Below are 13,622 nucleotides of genomic sequence, written 5' to 3'. Positions count from 1 at the left end.
GGGTTTGTCCTGTTTTCCCTATGTAAAGAACTGTAGAGCATTGTTGGCATTTAATGGCATATATAATGTTGGAAGATGAACAAGTAAATGAGCCTGAGATGGTGTAGTTAATGTTTTTGGGTCCAGTGACTGTGTTGTCTGGGTGTATATGGCAGCAAAATTGGCACTTGGATTTATTGCAAGCTGTGGTACCAGTGTTCATGCTCAGATGCAATGTTGTATTGTTGTAGGTGAGGAGTTGTTTGAGATTGGGGGGCAGTCTGTGTGCAAGAAAAGGTTTACCCCCCTTGAAAGAGAGCTGTCACTATCCAATAGAGGTTGTAAGTTGTTGATACGTTGAACTGTTTTCAATTGAAAGTTGTGTATGACCACTAGTGGTTTTATTTTATTGTCTCTTTGGCGTTTGTCTTGTAACAGGTTTTCTCTGGGTATCAATCTGGCTTTGTTAATCTGTTTCTTGACTTCATCAGGTGGGTACTTTAGTTCCAAAAAGGTTTGTTGTAGATCCCTCAGGTGAGAATCTCTGTCAGTAGGATTGGAGCAAATGCGGTCGTAGTGTAGACTGGCTGTATACAATGGATTGTTTGGGATGGTAGCTGGAGGCATGCAGGTATCTTTGTCCATCAGTAAGTTTCCTGTATAAGGTAGCGTCTATGCGTCCATTGTGTATTTTTACAGTGGTGTCCAGAAAATGTATTTCTTGCATAGACTTGTTCATTGTCAGGTTGATGGTAGTGTGAAAGTCATTGAATGCTTGGTGGAATGCATCCAGGGCTTCTTTACCCTGTGTCTGGACCATAAAGATGTCATCAATATAATGCAGGTATAAGTGGGTGGGAGTCTAGGAAGCATTGCTCCAAGTCAGTCATAAAGATGTTAGCATATTGTGGGGCCATTCAAGTGCCCATGGCTGTACCACTGATCTGTAGGAAAAGTTCATTGCCAAACCTGAAGTAGTTATGGGTGAGAACAAAATGGCACCGTTTGGTGGCAAAGTCAGCTGTGTTTTTATAAGAGAGTATATTACTTACATCTTGTAATCCATCTTGGTGTGGGATGTTGGTATATAAAGATTCCGCATCCATGGTGGATAAGTGAGTATTCTCTGGAAGGTTGCTCAAAGATTGTATTTTCCTCAGAAAATCTGTAGTGTCATGAACATAACTGGGGGCACTGGTGGCATAGGGTCTTAGAATAGAGTCCATATATCCAGATACCCCTTCAGTGATAGTGCCTATCCCCGACACAATGGGATCTCCTGGGTTGCCTGGTTTGTGTATTTTGGGTAGAAGATAAAAAGTACCTGGTCGAGGTTCCTGTGATGTGTCTGACAGGATCTGTTCCTGAATGCTCAGTGGCAATTCCTTTGTAACCTTGTTTAGTTCTTTTTTATATTCCTGTGTGGGGTCTGAGTCCAGTGGTTTGTAAAATGAAGTATTTGAAAGTTATCTTTGAGCCTCCTTTATGTAGTCTGATGTGTTCATGATGACAACAGCTCCTCCTTTGTCTGCCTCTTTAATTGTAGCATCCATATTGTTCCTGAGACTGCCTTTCAGCATGGTTGAGATTCTGCTGTGAACAGTGTTCTTTGTTGATCACATCAGTTTGAACTCTCTGGCGAAAGAACTCAATGTAGTGATCCAGTGTGGCATTGTGACCCTCAGGAGGAGTTTTTTCTTCTTTTTGTTATGTTGTTTTGTTGGTATGATATGGCAAGTATCCTGTTCATTGTTGGGTTGGAGGGATGGTAAATGTTCTCCAGTGGAGTATATGATATGTTGTGATGATGTAGCATGTTCTTCCTTGTTCTGTTCTCGTGTATTTTGAAAATATTCCTTTAGTCAAAGACAGCAGAAAAAGTTTTCTAGGTCCCCTTCTTTTTGTTATGTTGTTTTGTTGGTATGATATGGCAAGTATCCTGTTCATTGTTGGGTTGGAGGGATGGTAAATGTTCTCCAGTGGAGTATATGATATGTTGTGATGATGTAGCATGTTCTTCCTTGTTCTGTTCTTGTGTATTTTGAAAATATTCCTTTAGTCAAAGACAGCAGAAAAAGGTTTCTAGGTCCCCACAGAGCTGAATCATCTGTGTGGATTTGGTGGGGCAGATTGAAAGTCCACATGAAAGAACTGACTCCTCTGAAGGGCTGAGTTTGTGTTGGGACAGGTTAACAATATTATTGGAGGAGTTCTTGTAGTTGTGATTAGCAGTCTGTAGGTTAAAGACTTTATTTTTTTGTTGTTTCAGCAGTTCCAGGTGGGAGTGGTAGATGGCTTGTCTTTTCTTGTAGAAATTTGGCCAAGTAGATTGATTCCTTGTTGAAATGTCCAGTTCAGAGAGTCCGTCCTTGATCAGCTTCTGTTTGTGGTACAGAACAAGGATAAATGGACACAAATCTGACATCAGGAATTACAGAACTGAGAACACTTTAACCTTCCTGAACAGAGAACACTTTAACCTTCCTGAACATGCAATGGGTGACCTCAAAGTAGCTGTTTTTCTGCAAAGGAACTTCAAAAACAGAATGGAGAAACTGCTGAATTACAAATTATTATGAAACTTGGGACAAACACCTCCCCAGGACAGAACAGCGATATTGGTTTTTTATCTCATTACGTATGCTAACCCAACTCTCACTGAGCATAGCTATACATCCACAGTAATCCAATGTATTTCTCTTTTAGAACAGTGTACCAGATTAATGTTGTTGGGTTTTGGGGTTTTTTTTATTGATATACTCAAATAAGGGATATGGGCTGTTTATCTCATTACATATACTAACCCACCTCCCACTATATTTTAAGATACCCTTTTTTTCTAATGGCAAACTAGAACGTATTTCTCTTTTAGAACAGCATATCAGAATATTTTGGTTTTTTGTATTGATATACTCAAATAAGGGATATGGGCTGTTTATCTCATTACATATACCAACCCATCCCCCACTATATTTTAATATACCCTTTTTTTCTAATGGCAAACTAGAATGTATTTCTCTTTTAGAACAGCATATCAGAATATTATGGTTTTTTGTATTGACATACTCAAAGAGGGATATTGGCTGTTTATCTTATTACATATACTAACCCATCTTCCACTATAATGTATTCTTTTCTTCTAATAGCAAACTATAATGATGTTATAACCTCTTGAGATACTAATGCCCTCCATTTAAACCCATAACTAACAAAGCCAGAATGACACCCAGATTTATGGCACTTCACACCTATGACATGTCTGCTTTTTATCACGCTCCACTGTTGTTACAGCCCAGTTAACAATACTAACAAACACACACAGACCCCAATTTGTGATTTTTTTAATCTGCTAAAAACATTCCCATGACTTTACATACCAACTCACTGCCCACTTTCTCTATATTTAAAGATGGCTTGCAATTCCAATTTTGTCTGATGAAGTCTGTTTAGAGCATACGAAAACTTACATTCTGAATAAAACTTAGTTAGCCTTAAAGGTGCACTTGTCTACTGCTTTGTTCTCTCAATAATGTTCTTGAATTTCTCTTTGCTGTCCACTAGATGGTGACCAAGGACTAAGGATATGATTTTTAAAAATGGTCCTGTAATGTGTTTTCCTGTGTGAAAATTGGATGGATATATAATAGCATCTGTAACACGCATGCCACTGAAGTAGGGTAAAGTAGCCTATTACTGTAGAACAGAGCAAGTGGGGGTCATGGATTTAGAGATGCTGGCTTCCTTTTAAACAAACAAAACTGACACTATAGAGAACTCGCACTTATTAGATGTGATTGCAGTACTGCTCCTGAGCTGTAAAGTGTAAATGAGACAGTGCTTATCATTGCTTTGTATTCTACCACCTTCATTCTCCTGAATGTGTGAACCAGGACTTAAGGGCTATATTCAAAAACAAAAAAGCAAGCACCATTTCAAAGCAGGTGAGTGTTGCTGTTATTTGTACCTTAGGTGGAAATGTTTCTTAGGATGGTTCTGGTCTCTCAGACTGAGTATGGTGAGGAAATTGACTTTTAAGTTGCCTGGCTGTGAGCTCTGGCATTAGAAAGAAATGGGGCCAACTGTTTTCAAAGCCAGCCAAATGGCAAGCCCAAGCCCAACAATTTTTAAGCCAAACATGAAAGGACATTTTCTGTTAGCAGCTCCCACCACAGTACAAAGTTCTTTGCTGTTCGTATGCAAGGAAATATTTTAAAACAATGTGTCCATTCTAAAAGACATCCTATTAAACACAGCTCCTGCCTGAAATGTTGAGTTTCTGTTAGAATTATGCATTACCTCACTCCCTGACATTGTGGTTGGCTTCACCTCCTATAGCAGCCATTTAATGGCTGCTCCAAAGGTGGGCATAAGCTGAAAGAGTTTGAGGACCCCTGCATTAGATGTTACTATCTTGGCCTGGGTTGATACCATTTTCAATACAGGTAGGCAATAACATTTGGGGGTACTCTTCCCATGTTTTATTAAAATTTGACAATCTACAAATCGAAACTAGCACATCAGGAAAAAGCACACACACACAGTAATGCACTTTCCAACTGGATTTTGCCAGTTCACAGAGTAAAATCCAGTTGGAAATGGCACTGAAAATGGATTGAAAGTGCATTATTTAGTGTGTGTGATCACAGCCCCAGATTCTCAAGCAGAGGAATGAGGCAGAATGTGAACACTTCAGGGAGGATGGCCATTTTCTGTTTAAAAAGTCCTGATGTAGGGAGTATTCAGATTAACTGATTTAGTGAATTTGAGCTACATTGAGGGATACTATTCTAAAATTAAGGTGTTTCTGTTGTGTTATAAGACAATCTTTTAAGATTATTATAAAGTTACAGGATTAATGACAAATGGTATTTGAATGAAAAAAATGTCAATAACTTGCAGCAGGATAGCTAGGCCCTAGACCTAGATCATGTGCCCTTGCAAAAACAATAGCACCTTATGTCTCTCATGGGGGAAATAAGTTATTGTGTTCTTTAACAAAATATTTATGGTGTCAACTCAGGTCTCAGAATTACTAGTTTCCATTTTGCACATGCCATTTTCAGGGATATAGCTGCAAGGAACTGCCTTCTGACTTGCACTGGGCCTGGACGCATAGCTAAGATCGGTGATTTTGGAATGGCCCGGGATATCTACAGGTAGGGTATAAAAAGGTAGCTATTAGCTGTGGGGGTGGGGGGTGGGAGATAAAATCTATCCTATCTGTCTGGTTCAGGGAATTTAAGAAAGGCTGAGAACATTGAAATGCAACAGTGACAGGAGCCACATATCACTGGATATTGCACTTCTGTTGTGCTCTAGCCATTATTCCCAACTGGGTTATCATGTGCAGACAAGCCAAACTAGTTACAAATGCTGTAGCTTAATTATAGTGCAATATTCAATGTGTGGATGTAACAAATGTAACATCATCTTGTTCTCCCTTTTCCTTCCTGTTATTTTTGGTGGGCCCCATGATAGTGGCAGTGCTGCTGCAAAAGACTCTCCATTGTAATTTGGATTCATGAGTGGAGGAAAAGAGTGCAGAGCATACTGAAAAGGCATTACAATAAAAGCCAGCCAGAAATCTATGATGCTGAAGGCCATTTGCCTGTTCCTACTTCTGCTTTCACTACACTTCCAGCAGAAATAGTGAGGTGGGGTCAGTGGGAAAATGGCTCTCATGTCTTCCGAATCTTCTTCTGCTGGCCTTAATTCTCTCTTTTTTTGGTATTGCCAGGGCAAGCTACTACCGCAAAGGAGGGCGAGCCATGCTTCCAGTAAAGTGGATGCCCCCAGAGGCTTTCCTAGAGGGAATTTTCACCTCCAAGACTGACACTTGGTAAATGTCTTTAAGTCTCTGTTGTGAGCAGTGTTGCCTTCTAAGCTGAGTTAGTGTGAGCTAGCTCAGTTTTTTAGCCTCCGGCTCACAAATTTCTGTCTTAGCTTAGGAAGGATGGCCCCAGAGCAAACTAATTTATGCAGTAGCTCACAACTTTAATGCCAGTAGCTCACGAAGTAGAATTTTTTCTCGCAACACTCCACAGCTTAAAGGGACTATTGGTTGTGAGGCAAGCAAAGGAAATCAGATGGAGTCCATGAAATACATGGAGAATTATGCCACATGGTCAGGTGATTCCAGTCCTCTTCCTGCTTGAATGGGAAAAATCAGAGACTGGAAAATGTCATTTCCATAAAAAAAAAAAACACACCAGAAAGCGATGGAACCAGCTTCCCTAACAGAACCTAAAGGTTGTAGCGTAAATCAGAGGTGTAGAACTCAAGCCTCTGCAAGGGTCAGTCAAATATTTTCATTACAGCTCCAGTCCCCCCCAAAAAAGGCTGGAGTGGAGGCATTAAAATCTCCAAATCTGCATAGTAAAGTACTTCCCAAGAACAGATTGCTGTTTGCATCATAAGCAGTGGGCTTGTGTGAGTCAGGCTTAGTTCAGGGTACTGAAGATAAACTTAAAGTAGAGTCAAACAAAGTTATGTTTTTCCTCATGTATAGACTCAGAGACATCATAATTTAATTATATCACTTCTGCTTTGCATGCAGAAGTCCTCAGATTCAATAACTGGCATCTCTTCTAAAAAGATTAGAAAGCAAATTTGAGGGGAGGAAAAAAAATTTTTTGCCAAAGATCTTGGCGAGCTTCTGTCAGTCAGAGTAGACAGTACCTTTACAAATGGACCAGTGGTTCTGACTCTTTGTGAGGCTGCCTTGTATGATCTTATGATGAAGAAATAGCTTCATTCCAATTGCACCAAGCACATATGCTGTCCCTGTTGCCCTTGGCTGTGTTTTACTGCTGAAATCCAAAAGGATGTCTGCTTTATTTGGAAGTGCCAGCTTGTTGCTGAGGAAACAAGTTGACTTTACAAGAACTCTTGCTTAGAGCTTTTAGAGAAGTATCCTTAAGCAGCACTTTTGCTTCAGCTATTGATCTGGGTTATCCTGTGCTGAGAGTGGATAAATGCTGAGAATGGAGAAGTCCTTGGACGTTGTTTTCAAGATTGTGCTCCCAACAGACAAAGTTCAGATTAGCCAAAGGAGTGGCCACATATAAAAAAGGAGTATGTTACTTAGGTGCTCCAATCAGGATCCTGAAAATACCTGTTGTTGTTTAAAAAGTAAAATATACCATCCCTTATGGCAATCAAGAAGAATTCAAAAATGCTGAACAGTTTTAAACTGCTGAAGCTAATGTTTTCCTTAACAAAAACAGTAGACTCCTAGCTATCTATTGATAGATGAGAACATAGCCCCTCCTGAGATCAAAACTGCTACAGCAGGGGGAAAGCTGCAGTTCAGCCCTGCTTGCACATATGGAGATTTACACTTACTTCTACATACATGTCTCCAGTACTAACATGGGGGTTAATAGGTTGATCAACTTTTTAAATTATCTACTTGGTATATCTAAGCTTTCAAAACTACGATGTTTCAGAACATATTTTAACACAGCCACCCCCTTTTCCTTGATGCCTGTCATGTCTGTGAAAAAGGCAGACATTTTGTAGGCGGAGGTTAATCGCCTATGTCTGTCACATGAGATTAAGTCTTCTGCCTAGTAATATCACTAGTGTGGATTTTTTCGGCTTTGTACTGCTAGGACTTGAAGATCTCTACTAAAGAATTAAGGCTTGTGTTTGCTGGTCCTCTGCTTAGGTCCTTTGGAGTGCTGCTTTGGGAGATCTTCTCTTTAGGCTACATGCCCTATCCTTGCAAAACCAACCAGGAAGTACTAGAGTTCGTCACCAATGGGGGTCGAATGGATCCACCAAAGAATTGTCCAGGGCCTGTGTAAGTACACCTTCCTTTTTCAAAAAGACAAAAAGCAGGACTGAAAGTATTTACACTGATTAAAGTCTACATTAACATTAAAGTCACTGTTCTGAATCTAGTCGCCCCTCAGTAGCTTGGGTTATGAAAAAAGAGGTTGGGAGATTTGTGAAAAGATCTTCCCAGTTTTCCTTAAATTAAAACAGCAGTCACTCTTTTGAATTAGACACAGTTTAGGGGAAATGGAAGGTTTAACCCTTCTCTACCCAACCCCACATGTAGTTTCACCTGTTAAAACTAACATAATGCCCCTCCCCTGGCTACTAGCAAGACACACCGAGGGACATCCTCTCTTTTTTCAGGCTTTTCCATCTGATGGAGGAAACAGCAACTGGTGAAAGGTGGTTTCACTTGCCATGCTTCTCTACAACTGCATCCCTTAAAAATGCTGGGAATATATCTTCACACATCTCATAGCATAACATTTAGTTGGGCCATGGGAGGAAGGAGATGTATTTTTTTCCATATTTCTAATGGGTATGGGTTTTTTTCCTTGATATCTTTATCAAGGTATCGGATTATGACTCAGTGCTGGCAGCACAGCCCTGAGTATCGACCCAACTTCTCCACTATTTTGGAAAGAATCAAGTACTGCACACAGGTAAGGGGTCCTTTTGTGACATATAACCATATTTTAGTATGATGGGTGAGCAATACATGGTCCAGGATATGCAAAGTTTCCATCCAGTCTAATGTATGTGCATCTAGTCTTTTCAGGCCCCTCTTCCTAGCTCAGCCCACCTGTGCCCCTGAAATTTGGGGGAAGAGCCCTGTGGCACAGTGGTAAAGCTGCAGTACTGCAGTTGGAGTCCTCTGCTCATGACCTAAGTTCAATTCCAGCGGAAGCTGGTCAGGTAGCTGGCTCAAGGTTGACTCAGCCTTCTATCCTTCCGAGGTCGGTAAAATGAGTACCCAGCTTGCTGGGGGGAAAGTGTAATGACTGGTGCTTGCATAGGGGACCTTTCCCTTTTTCCACCTTCATCATAGTCTTTGACTTCAATCAGAAAGGGAAAATCAGTTGCTCTCATATTGGGGAAAGTGAACATTCAGACACTATCAGGGTAATGTTACACCCATTTGCATGTTGTATGCAGTGTTTCTTCTAAGCTGAATTAGTGTGAGCTGGCTCAGTTTTTTAGCCTCCGGCTCACGCATTGTTGTCTTAGCTCAGGAAAAATGGCCCCAGAGCAAACTAATTTATGCAGTAACTCACAACTTTAATGCCAATAGCTCACCAAGTAGAACTTTTGCTCACAAGACTCCACAGCTTAGAGGGAGTATTGGTTGTTTGTACAGGAGAGAGAACCTGATATGGACCATCACTGTTAGTTCATAGGAAATCCAGTATTCTTGTGTTGCAGGACCCTGATGTGATCAACACAGAACTACCCATTGAATGTAGCCCAACATCAGAGGACGAAGGAAACACAATGTTGCATCCAAATAGTTCCACCAGCATGGTTCCTTTGCTGGGGAACCCTTCTCTTACACCTCAGGCAAGTCCTAGAACATTAGAAGACTATAATCCAGGGCCCAAATTTGTTCAATATCCACAGAAGCTGCTGGTGGATAATCTTGCTAACTGCACAGCCAAAGGATTTAACACGCCTTGCTTCAGTGATCCCAGCACTGGAACCTGGACTCAGCTAACTCCCAACCAGCAACCAGAATCCACAAGTCAACCAGCACACAAGCTGAAGAATAAAACCAAAAACCTTTGGAACCCAACTTATGGTTCCTGGGTTTTGGAAAGTATTTGCCAGCCTGGACCCAGCTCCAAAGTAACACGTGACCGAGAAGATTCAGGATTTGATGGGAACTGCAGTTCCTCCCCTAGTCCTCGGACATCACCAGCATCTCCAAGTCAGAGCCATTCTCCTCACGTTGATATTGGTGGGATCGAACTGGTGAAGCTTCAGACTTTCCCTTGTGGCAATGTGAATTATGCTTATGATGATCTTTGCTATGAAATTAATCAGCCTTCAAACTTGGCAACAGAGCCAGGTACACTCCTGAGGAGTGCCAGCCTTCACAGAGATGGCAAGCTTTTCAGTAAACCAGAAAAAATGTCCAGAGAAAGGGACTCTGGCCTTTCCTTGTCTGATGATCTGAGTGTTACACCTGTATAAAGGTGTGCTTCTCCGAAAAGTGAGGACTTTGCTGTGGAAGTGAGCTATGACTACAAGGCCAACTAAAATGTGCTTTCTGTTGTCATCATATTCCTCCCTCTCTCCATGATCTAGAAGCAGATGGTGTAGTGTTTTCTATATCAGGCTTGTAGCACAGTGAATGCCCAACACCCTTCAAATGATAAAATGGAGTCCAGCCTATTTAAGCCTGTACTGGATCAGGTTACAGAAAATAATGATGTCTGTTACAAAGAATTCAGGATCTGATGTTCCATAGAGACTGTAATACACAACCCACACTGGTTAAGGGAAAACATCTCTGTAGTCAAAGAGAAACAGTCAAGTTATTTATTGGCACATGGCTGGTGCTCCCTACTGCTGATAGACCTGTAAGATTAATGTCACAGTGGGAAATAAGACCAGCTGGGTCTGTACCACGTACAATGGCTGAAAAGGAAAAGTAACAATACAGACATTAATATTTGCACAAAGAAAAAAAAAATTGGCCACAGGATGTATGAGAAGACCTACTTTTAGTACAGATGCTCTGTTTTTTTCCATGCCACCGGAACAGGAAAAGTGAGCAAGGAAAGTTGCATTTAGATGCCTTAATGCCAAATGAAATTTTAAAAGGTGCAAGCATCCAGGATGAAGGACAGTAATGGTAACACACTTAAAATGCTTGTTCCCTACACAATACTTTCCCCCTTAAGCATGTTAAATGAGAAAACCATTACATTTTAAAATACAAATCCTAGAAACAGCCCAGAGAAGCAGGTTATTTTAAGACCACAAAAGATATTTTAACACTACCTCATCCCTTAATCTACCACATACTTCCTTGACCCATCCACATTATAATGTCCTATAAAACAGCATCCCCATTAATGCAGACGCTAAACTTTTTTATTACAATCCTAACACTTTTAATAGGAAATCATTCCCATTGAAATAATAGGAGTGAACTGGTTCTAATACAGTGATGTGACAAATCAGCTTTATATTTTAAAATCCTGCTTTTCTGAACTGGAAACTGTTCATGGTGTGCTCAGTTCTGTTTCCATCTGGTGGTTCTTAAATTATTACATGTCAAAAAAATTACTACCGTATTTACATTCTGTATAAAAGCACCTATGTTAATTTGTGTGCAATTTTAGTAACTGTAATTATCTTCACAATCTTCATTGACTTCAACTTGCCCTTTCCATTGGTTTAAGCAACAACTGAATTAGGCTTAAACATCATTCTCCTATTTCTTAAGTGATGTTGTTTTAAAAAAATCAGGTTGTGGTTTATAGGTCACTATATTTCCATATCTATCTACTTTCATAGATTTTGTAAAGCATGTCTTGGAGAAAGGCTTTTGTAATATAGATACTAACCAAAAAGGTGTGATGCTTTAAATGGTTGGCTTTCATTTGTGTGTGTGTAGTTCTAACAATGGCTAGCAACACTCCTATTTCCACATCTTCCCTGTAGGCCATTATCTCATATACATTTGCACCAGCTAATCCAGCATCCTGTTTTATCGTATTCAAGTTGAAAACTCCTCCTCTCCTTTAATTTGGGTATACTCAACCCTGTTTCCTCTTTCACACTAGCAGAGAATCCAGCTTTCTATGATGACACAAATAGATTTCATCTTTTTCACACTTACATTTAAAATAACTTTTGATCTGTGATTACCTCTTGAGAATGGCAACACTGCTTGCCAAACTATCCTTCGGGGTCAGTGTAAATAATGCGGATAACAAGCCTGCTTCTATGCAATTTCAAAATGAGATAAATGTATACTTCTATATTTCCAACACAGAAATAAAGGCATCATCCTAAACACAGACGTTCAGTCTCTTATTTGTGTGGTGGATGCAAGGAAAGAGGGCACAGGTATCGCCTAGGTTGTTTAAAATCCAAGTCTTGTTTCTGGAGATTTGTGGTATCATCTACACCAAAATTCTAGCTCCTCCCAGATACGCTAATGAGTTTTGGGCAGAAGACAGCCACACATGTATCTATGTACTCCTTTGCCATACATATAAATGATTTCACACAGCTCTCACGAGTATTAATTTGCCCTTTTCCACTAGCTGTATGAGATAGTTTAGATCCAAATGTATCAAAAAAAGTTTTTAAAAAGAACTGAAAACATGCAGCTTCCCTTAGTATATAAAAAGGTCATATACTTTTGTTCCTCTGCTGCCTTTGATCAAACAGATTTGCAGGTTTTTTGAGACGATACAAAGTGTACATACTGTGAGTAGTCTTTGAAACCACCTTTCAATAATCTGGGGAGCGAAGGACAAACACTCCAAGTCTCCACCCTTCTGGTAGAAACTTACATAAGTGGTACCATGAAAATGAAAGCCCTGAAGTCAGATCAAGTTCATTGTGCATCTGTTGGGTGCATAAAGTCCACAGAGATAGATCAATCTCTCCTTTAAGCATAAACAGCATGATCTTATCTTGAAGCATTTGACTGGATTCAATAAAGTGTTCCCAGGAGGTGCGTGCAGACATGTCCCATCTCTCCCTTTGCTCAGCAAACCAAGGCATCGCAAAAGCTAATTCTGGAGGCCAGGGGAACCATATAGACAAAGATCTGTGTGTCTTGTTAGGCTGCAGAGAAGAGGGGGCTAGGAGAAATAATCTCACCTGCTAATATATTAAGGGAGGCACTGCTGGCAGAAGAGGAAGATGAGGTGATTCCACCCAGTCTCCCTTTCTCACTACAGCCCATTCTTCCCAGCCAAGTGGCTTTTTAACCATGTTTCACTGGATTCAAGCCAGTATCTGAAAATAAATGAAATGAAACCCTTTCATCACTGTTTTCAGATAGGAATATTTCATTTCTAAATTACACATAATAATTTATGAAAGTATGTTTTTCCAATAACTCACACAATGTCAACAAATGATCCAATCCAACCTCTTAAGGCTACAATCAGAGCAACAACAGCGAACAAAGCCTGGAAGTGGGAGGAGGTGGTTTGACAGTGATGCAGCCAAATGAAGTCTCATGTCTGTGCAATGTATCATCAGTACAGGAGACCCGGAGTAGATAGACCTCCAATGGAACCCTTTCAGTTAAAAACCCAACTTCACCAACTTTATAGAATTAAGTAAATGGCTTTTATACAAAAATTCTGGGAACCTCTTATCCGGGCTACAGTAAATAATGATTCTAAGAAATTCTGGGCTTTATTCTGAGTCTCTGGGTCCCAAGCATGCCAGTAACAGTCTGATTTCACCTAGTGACTGGTATGACTATTTTTCACAGGTTTTTAAGAAGACCAGAGTCAGCCCATAAGAGGATTTTGAAGTTAATTTGGCTGACTGTCCAGAGTGGCCACCAATCCAAATAGAGGAAGTTGAGTTAATAATTAAGCATATTAAACCAGGAAGGCCCCAGATGTTATTCCTCCTGAGTCATGGACTCCCTTTATAAAAATAATTTGAGGTGTCCCGTAAATGGTAATATACCATGATTAAGGGGGAAATACATCTTGTTGGCTAGATAATACAATTCAAAAGATTCAGCTTCTGTTAGTTTATTCTTTATCAGTTGGAAAGCTTCCAATTCTGATGAGACCAGAGAATCAAGGGAAATATTCAGTGAATTCAACTCGTATTCTATGGTTTTCAGCCAAGGTGAAAGGTCGGATTCCATTAAA

The 13,622-nt window shown here is 40.2% G+C and overlaps 1 protein-coding gene and 1 long non-coding RNA gene across 2 annotated transcripts in view; one reads left to right on the top strand and one right to left on the bottom strand.

The window, feature by feature from the left end:
* The window catches only part of LTK (leukocyte receptor tyrosine kinase), a 208,051-nt gene extending 198,011 nt beyond the window's left edge, over positions 1–10,040 (top strand). Inside the window, exons 25-29 of the mRNA XM_060263328.1 lie at positions 5,043–5,135; positions 5,717–5,818; positions 7,649–7,783; positions 8,333–8,423; positions 9,184–10,040. Of these exons, the coding sequence (XP_060119311.1) occupies positions 5,043–5,135; positions 5,717–5,818; positions 7,649–7,783; positions 8,333–8,423; positions 9,184–9,951 (1,189 nt within the window). The 3' untranslated portion in view covers positions 9,952–10,040. The remainder of the gene's footprint in view (positions 1–5,042; positions 5,136–5,716; positions 5,819–7,648; positions 7,784–8,332; positions 8,424–9,183) is intronic.
* Positions 1–13,622, bottom strand: part of LOC132590295 (uncharacterized) — a 394,082-nt gene that overhangs the window by 52,288 nt on the left and 328,172 nt on the right. The window lies entirely within an intron of this gene.

Source organism: Heteronotia binoei, chromosome 21 (genome assembly GCF_032191835.1).
Source record: "Heteronotia binoei isolate CCM8104 ecotype False Entrance Well chromosome 21, APGP_CSIRO_Hbin_v1, whole genome shotgun sequence".
Lineage (NCBI taxonomy): Eukaryota > Metazoa > Chordata > Lepidosauria > Squamata > Gekkonidae > Heteronotia > Heteronotia binoei.
The sequence above is the reverse complement of the archived record's forward strand: the minus strand, read 5'-3'. Positions and strand labels throughout refer to the sequence as shown.